Source organism: Halichoeres trimaculatus, unplaced genomic scaffold, assembly GCF_033239565.1.
Source record: "Halichoeres trimaculatus isolate MK-OKI-2021-1 unplaced genomic scaffold, fHalTri1.1 fHalTri1_scaffold_22, whole genome shotgun sequence".
NCBI lineage: Eukaryota > Metazoa > Chordata > Actinopteri > Labriformes > Labridae > Halichoeres > Halichoeres trimaculatus.
Window position 1 is genome coordinate 21877048 of NW_027437200.1, and position 8568 is coordinate 21885615.

General features: G+C 37.5%; 1 protein-coding gene across 2 annotated transcripts in view; it reads left to right on the forward strand.

Moving 5' to 3' along the window:
- LOC141784095 (urea transporter 1) overlaps positions 1-2135 on the forward strand; it is a 12996-nt gene extending 10861 nt beyond the window's left edge. Inside the window, exon 7 of one of the 2 annotated variants that reach the window (XR_012597415.1) lies at positions 348-446. Coding sequence is in view for 1 of the 2 variants with exons in the window: in XM_074661797.1 (XP_074517898.1) it covers positions 348-578 (231 nt within the window). In the remaining variant the exon portion in view is untranslated. Of the gene's footprint in view, positions 1-347 lie in introns of both variants that reach the window. The other variant, XM_074661797.1, reaches the window with a different exon arrangement.
- Positions 2136-8568: the final 6433 nt, after the last annotated feature.

Below are 8568 nucleotides of genomic sequence, written 5' to 3' on the forward strand. Positions count from 1 at the left end.
TCAAAAACGAAAAACATTTTAAGAAATAACTTAAAAAATAAATTCATAAATACAATTAATTTGGCAGATATACCTTGTCAATTTCTTCACTTACATGTCAATTAATGAAAAGGAAAGCATAACTTTAGCAAATAGACGTTACCAAGACGTAGACGTAGATAGAAAACAACGTTACCAAACTTCATCTTGAGGATCAACTTTAAGCCAAACTGGACGGCACAAAAAATATTTCCTTTAATATCTAAATATCATCATAATACAAACCATTAAATGCTTTTCATTTTGTTTTGACAGGAAGTTTTTAAAGTGTACGTAATGCCGTAAAGTGACTGACGCTCTTGCTCTAGGTTGGCCTTCCAGCCTGTAGCTGGGCAGCGACTCTGACGGCCACATTGATGCTGCTGCTGACAGGAAGTTTAGCAGCTTACCGCATCCCTATTGGACAAGTCATGGCACCTGAACACAACCTGCTCTTCAGAAGCCGATGGGAAGCTCAGAACGCCGCAGAAAAGGAGAACGCTAACATTTCACTTCAGGGCGTACACACAAACTCAAAGAGTATTGCGTCTGAACCTTGAATTTGTGAGTGGTCTGAAGGTCCGTTTCTCCTCCCTTAGCATACCAAAGTGTGTTGCTGTTAACCAATACATCCACCAGGGGGGGGCAGCCCAGAGTCAAAAGTGTGTGACAACAACAAACTAACAAAATAAACAAACATGGTGACTGTAGGGGAGGTATTGCTGATGTACCGCTTGCATAGAAAGGTTGGAGGCAGCATTGTATGGGGCAGTGGTCATGAGTTGGTACCGAGAAGTTACAGCGACACTGCCCCCACGGTTTCCGGTGGTGCTGCTTTGTTTGGCTCATTTCTGTGGGCTAAATGGAAACGAGCAGAAATACGGACAAAATGAACACAGAGCATCCCGATGTGACATTGAGCATAAATGGTAGATTCGGGTAAATTGGAGCAGTAACACTGGAAACCGTGGGGGCAGTGTTGCTGTTACTACTCCATGCGTAGCTTATATGAGACTAAGAGGCAACACCTGGTTTGTAAAAATGAAGCCTATGAGGAAATGCTAACAGTTGCTGTTCATCTAGAATCCACTTGAGGCTGGCTGCAGAAAGACCGGAAGTCACATACACACCCAGCTGTAAAAACGGACTCTACAGTATTAAAAAGCACATTTACAGACTGGTTCAAAAACAGCTTGGGTCTAAAACGCTGATTTCACTGCAGGCACTGTACGGTGAGTGAAGTTTTTTCTAACCTGGCAGTTTAGCAGTTATTGGGATCATTTGATTGTCCAATCAGAGACACAGCTCAGGTCACATGACTGGTGGGCGCCATGTTGCTTTTCAAAGAAAAACTCAGAGCCGGCTTCATAGCGGATGTGGTTGCGTCCGCAGATTGGCTTCATTTCACGGTTTCAGGAATAGACAGGTGACATTGTGGAGGCTACGTCCATGTTTTGTACAGTCTATGAATGAGACACAAGAAGAAGAAGAAGAAGAAGAGAAATGGCGGAACTCTAGCGTGTATTGAACAGCCTCACCAACCTCCGCCTCCGAGAACACTGCCTTCATATTTGTCTTTTACGCAAGCGGTACATTAGCAATACCCCCTCCCCATCGCCATGTTTGTTTTTGAGTAGTTTACTAATACATCCAACAGGGGGGGCAGCCCAGAGCCAAAACTCTATGACAACAACATCCGGAACCCGGGGGGGGGATGTCACTGTTACTTCTCGATACCAACTCATCTACCTCCGCCCCATAAAACGCTACCTCTGCTTTCGTCTATTATGCAAAAGGTACATTAGCAATACCCCCTCCCCATCGCCATGTTTGTTTTTGAGTTTGTTGTCATAAACTTTTGACTCTGGGCTGCCCCCCCTGGTGGATGTATTGGCCAACATAAAGGACGCATGGAAGTATGAGAGCAGTGACGATTACATCGTTTGAAAAGGACGTGGACATTTTTGTACATAAAGGGAGAAGAAATGGGCTTTTAGCTTTATGGAAACGGACGGAAGACTTTGTCTGGATCTGTATCTGTATTTAATGTTGAAAATAAGAAACAACTGAATTTATTTGAATAAATAATTAAAATAAAAATTTTATATTGTAGTAGAGTAAGCTTTTTACTGTTTTTGGGCACAAACTGTAAAAAAAGGAAGTCATCTCACCCAGCTTGGAGTAAGTAAGCCACAAAAGTGCTCCCCCTGGTGGCTAACCGCAGTAGAGGTAAAAAAAAAAATCCATCTCCCCAGTCATTCCAGATAAGCTGTGGTCAAACTTTAAAAAATAAGCACATCTCGTAGAAATGTTTAGAAATGACACGTTTTGCTTTTTCACCTTATTTAATGAGTATGAATCAGACTCATTCTTGCCAAAAAGGACTTTTTTTTTCAACAATAAAAACTTGTTTCACTATTTTTCTATTCATTCAGTAAGCTTCACTAACATGCAACACACAGTGCAAACATCTGAAAGTCATTAAAAAAAAGAAGAAGAAGAAGAAGAAGAAGAAGAAACTCTACATGTACCTCCATGAAGGCAAACAGTGAGACATTGGGTAGTGGCCTATAAAAGTCATGTGTTTCTAAAGAGGTCAGCCGTCCACATTTGTTCCTTTCATTGTTATTGCTAACTGTCATAATTATAAAAACAATTCCAACACCTGTTATCACTAATACCGTCTGAAAAACAGTCTCGTGTTGCAACATTGTTCATTTGTGCTTTTGTTTGTTGTGTGCATCTCATTTTCCAAATACTTTCATCCCTTTGACACAAGCGTTACGTGCTAAGTGGGGAAGAGGGTTTTAAAATATGACCTAATCAAATTATGACAGTAGAAAAAAGCATATACAGCGCTAAGCTAGTTTATTAGACCAACGTCCATCAAAACGTATGTTTAATGGTTAATCATCCAGTATGTGCAAGCTCTTTCATCAAAATGATATCCTCACTGCTAAAATATAATGATTGTTATAAGTGAAAATCCAAATTAGGGATGCACCGATGCCACTTTGCCAGTCCGGATACCAATACCTAGGCTTTGGGTATCGACTGATACTAATCCAGTACCAGTGTTAAATAATAACCTTTATTCCCTACTGTGGGATAGGACTGGAAATGTCTTGCGTAAAATGCAAAAATGAGTATATGAAGTTACTGGAGTTAATATGTCTTTAAATATGCGGTGAGGAGGATCTGTTTTAATTGGACTGCAGCGCCCCCTTTAGGCCCAGGGTGTCATGCACACTGTCGTAAAGATATGACTTTTAACCAGGTGTGTTTGTTTTGGATAAAATTTCCTACAACGCGCCCCAGTGGCAAGGTATCGATCAGCACAGTTAGCGCTGTGATTGGCTAATAGTTAGCGCTACCGTTTTCAATGTGACAACAAGCAAACTTTGGCAGTTTGTACTGTCGTTAAGTAGCCAATTAGCAGCAGAATAATTGCTGACTGTAGGTTGGAATCAACATTAGCACAAAAAGTTAGCCCTGATTTAGCCAATAGCTTGTGTTTCAACCTTTAGTCTGTGTTTTACACTTAACACAGCTTGTGTTATAGCTTTCAGCTCCTTTTTTTAGCCTTTAGCTCCTTTATCAGCCTTTAGTTTGTGTTTTAGCCTTTAACTAATGTAGTAGAATTTGGCAACAGTTTTAGCCGTCTGCTCATGTTTTAGCCATAAGCTTGTGTTTGAGTCTTTAGCTAATGTCGTAGCATTTAGCTACTGTTTAAGCTTCCAGCTCATGTTGTAGACATTAACTTGTGTTTTAACCTTTGGTTTGTGTTGTAGCCTTTAGCTTGGGTTTAGGTCTTTAGCAAGTGTTGTAGCCTTTAGTCTGTTTTAGCCTGTAGTCTGTGTTGTAGCATTAAGCTAGTGTTTAAGCCTTTAGCTTATTTTGTAGCATTTAGCTACTGTTTAAGCCATTAGCTCATGTTATAGCCTTAAGCTGTCCTTTTAGCCTTTAGTCTGTGTTCTAGCTTTAGCTAATGTTGTAGCATTTAACTACTGCTTTAGCCTTTAGCTCGTGTTTTAGCCTTTGTCAATGTTGTAGCCTTAAGCTTGTGTTTTAGCCTTTAGACCATGTTTTAGCCTTTGGTCTGTGTTGAAACCTTAAGGTTGTGTTTTAGCCTTTAGCTCGTCATGTAGCCTTTAGTCTGTTTTAGCCTTTAGTCTGTGTTGTAGCCTTTAGCTTGTGTTTAAGCCTTTAGCTTATGTTGTAGTATTTTGCTACTGTTTTATCCTGCAGCTTGTTTTTTAACCTTTAGATGGTGTTTTAGCCTTTAGTCTGTAATGAAGTTTATAGCTTGTGTTTTAGTCCATAGCTCGTCATGTAGCCTTTAGCTTGTGTTTTATTCTTTTGCTCATCATGTAGCCTTTAGCTTGACTTTGGGCTCTTAGCTTGTGTTTTAGTCTTTGGCCCGTGTTTTAGCCTTTAGTCTGTGTTTAAACCTTTAGCTTTTGTTGGTGCGTTGTTAGCCAGCATGGTGTTGTCATGGAGACTTGGGCGTGCTGTAAATCACTTTGACCTGATTGGGAAGAAGTTGCCTTTTGAATGCGGGATAGGGCGAGATCGGTGCATCCCTCATCCAAATGATCAGTTTTACAAAGAAAGTAGAAAAATTTGACCGCTTGAATGAAAAAGGGAAGAAACATAAATACCTTCACAAATCATTCCAGGCTGCATTAAAACTGAAGACCAAAGTGAGATCCACAGACTGTGTTGAAGATATTTTGTGCTTCCTTAGTGCGGGGGAGAAGTGAGTGGGGGTTTGTGTTAGCTTGCATTGGTTATGGATAAAGAATAAAAGCAGAATGACAGACAGGCCTGGTGTAAACTTCAAATGTCTGTTTTTCTGTCTCTTTGTGTTGAATTTATTCTGCATGATTACTTTCATGCACACAAAACTCTTAATTACAACAGACTATGCATGCACCATTTTTTTTAATTAATCTTTTTTAGTGAGTTTTCTGAAGCAGTAAAGCTGGATAAAAGTCCAGATGGTGTTTTTATAAATGTTGCCATGTAAAGAAATTCCTTATCAATAAAAACTGTATGTTTGTGTGTCAGTATGTAAAACATATGATGTTAATAGCCACAGTGGTATGTTCTTCATGCATTTAGACATTCATTTAAAGTGAGAAAGAAAAGATGTAAACAGTGGGACCATTTTACATTTGGTGTTTTCAGACTCAATTCAATGAATAAGAAGTGTCTGAGCACAATATAAACATATGAGATTATCCTGTACACAATGTAATTACTGAATCTCAGATTTAAAGGGCTGACATTCTGGGAAATGATTTTTTACTGTCTCACCAAATTGTAGATAGAAATGTGTTTAAACAAATGATGTGATTTTACAAAGAATGAGGGCCATTCCCAAAACCACTCCTACTCCTTCCCCTTGGCTCTCTGTTTTTTTTAAGTTAATATATATATATATAAATTCTGGAAGCATATTGCATTCACTTGAAGGAAAAAAAAACTCAGGTAATTCAGAGTAATTTATTCTTCGGTTTGTTTTTTGTGGTAATTAATTTTGTTTTTCTGATTACATTTTTTTATGGGTTTGTTTTTTGTTATTTTTTTTTTTTTTGGTTTATTTTCTGTTTTATTTATTTCTGTTTTTATGAGTAGTTTTTTTGTGGTTATTAATTTTGTTTTCTGATTAATATTTTTTTATTGTTTTATTTTTTGTTATAATTATGACTGTTTTTATGAGTAATTTTTTTTCTGTTTCAGTTTACTTTTTTCCTGTTTTTCAAAGTAATTTTTTCCTGAAGTAATGAGGTACTTGGAAATCCCGCGAGAGCCTCAACCTGCTGTTCTTCATGGTAATTTTTTCCTCCTGTTTTTAGGAGTAATTTAAGTAGTAATCGAAGTAGCTCGATACTTCAGAAATAAATTACTCATAAAAACAGAAATAATTATAACAAAAAACAAACCAATTTAAAAAAATATTAATCAGAAAAACAAAATTAATTACCACAAAAATTACTCATAAAAACTGATTAATTATAACAAAAAACAAACCAATAAAAAAATATTAATCAGAAAAACAAAATTAATTACCCCCCAAAAATTACTTATAAAAACAGAAATAATTTTAACAAAAAACAAACCAATAAAAAAATATTAATCAGAAAAACAAAATTAATTACCGCAAAAAACAAACCGAAGAATAAATTACTCTGAAAAACCTGAGTTTTTTTTTTCTTCAAGTGAATGCAATACACTTCTGTAATATGGGGATATGTTTCTATATTAATGTTTTTGGCAGTTTAGCTGACTAGTTTTACTCCTTAATTAACAATGGAGATGGGGTGGAATTCAAGTTTTACTTACTTATGCTCCTTTTTTTGAAAATTAATAAAATAATACATTGGTTATTCAAATATTTTTTTATGTTTACATCTTAGATTGTTTGCAAAACTGAAAAATGCCTGTGTTCAGTTTTTTTTCTTGCTCATTATTTTCTTTAACATTTTCATTCATTTATCTATTTATTTTCTGAACCTCTTATCCTGATCAGGGTTGCGGGTGGCTGGAGCCTATCCCGGCTGTCATTGGGCGAGAGGCGGGGTACACCTTGGACTGGTCGCCAGTCAATCACAGGGCTGACACAGAGACAGACAGACAACCTCTCACACACACATTCACACAACAGACAATTTAGAGTGTTCCCCGGAGAGTAGTATTACGAGCAGTTTCAAAATGAAACCAGCAATTCAAAACATGGTGAATATTTACGTGGAGGAGCAAAGGATTAGATATGTGACAAAAACATCCAGATCATGGGAAATTTGTCACACTGTTTGGTTTTAGGGTAATCTTACAGATCAAGGTGACCAAGAGCTAAGGGGTAGAGTTGGGATTGGCCCCAAAACACGGAAGAACTCCATCAGAAGGGAACAAACCCTCCACCATGCACCCTCAATGTTTTTTTTTGTGTGTTTTTTTTTGTTTTTTTTCTAGAAAAACATGAAAAGAAGAAAAAATCAGGCACATAACCCACTCATAAAAACAGATCAGAGGTCAGCTAAAAACACTAACTGGCAAAACATCCAGAACTTTCCTACTCTACACTGTCAGCTTCACTAAACAGCAGTTCATACACGTCAGTGTCGTCCTCCATGTGACTACTGTTGATTATCTCTTTATGATCATTTTTTATGATATAGCACCACTTTCTGGAAAATTTGCATATCCCCTTTAAGTCAAACAATCTCCGGTGGGAAACTTTGCGTTACCCACAGTGCAGTGGAAAAAGTATTGCATTTAAAATCTACGGTTATTTGAACCTGCAAAAACTTTTTTTTTTTAACCATCATTTTTTTTGCCATTCAGGGGAAAAGTAAAAAAAAAATCCCGAAATCAAATTCATATTAAGAAAATTCAGAAACATTCCTGTGCAACAACCATCAGTTTCATTTAGACGTGAAGTGTTTGGTTCTTGATTTATTATCGTCACAACACACTGCGTTCTCATTGGCTAGCCTCTGTGGCTGTCAGGCTGAGGGGGTGGGGCTTATGTAGAGGTCAGAGGAGCAGAGCAGGCGGGAGACAGTATCAGAGGAGAGTTTTGGAATAAATCCCCTTAGTTCTGTTGATAAGTTTGAGTTTGTCAGTGTCTACGTGTCAGTCAGCTGAAACAGGTATGGGGGCATTATGCTGCCAAAATTTAAGAGCGTATATGAGATTCAAAGATGAGCGCTCTGAAGTCTAGCATCCGTGCAAACAGATCACTTTTTGGCAGTCAGTGGGCGGGCCTAGCCGTCATCATAATATCCCCTGATGTGATTGGCTACCGTCTTCGTCTCATATGATTGGCTATGGTCTTTTAGCAGGAGGAAGTAAACAAGAACATTCGAGGAGAATGGCTGTTGAAACGCCTCATGAAGGTTATTTGATTTTACTAGTTTCCTCCATAGACTGCATATAGAGAGGCATGACCATTCAGGAAACAGCAACAATCACAACCTCACAAGACATGCCCCTGTTTCGGGTCTGAGGTTCTCAAAAACTGAGGAGTTGTTTCACTGACTTATAATTTGATTAAAGCCGCGATTCTAACCAGTAGGCCGTGCCCCCTGGTGGCCCCGAAGGTATTCCAAGTGGGCGGCAAAATCATTTCCAAGATAATATGACTTTTGTTGGGGGTGCAATGTTGTAAAAATAGAAATTAAAAAAAGGATTAATGTTTTGAATATCAAAGCTCAGAAGCATGTGTTAAAAATAGTGCTGTTAGGCGATTAAAAAAATTAATCTAATTAATTACAGGATTTGTAATTAATTAATCTAATTAATCGCATTTTAATCTCATTTCTGCTTAAGGTCCCAAAATAAAGAATTTTAATTCTAGGACATTAAAATTACATTGAAAGACATTAAAAAATGTTTCAAAATAAGGTGGAAATATATACAACACATTTTTAGGTACCCTGAGGCATAAGGAACACATGAAAAAAGTTTAATGGTTCTATTTTTACAAAATCTACACAGTCCTGCACCTAAGATAAGTTGATTTGATTTTTTAGGACGGTTTTT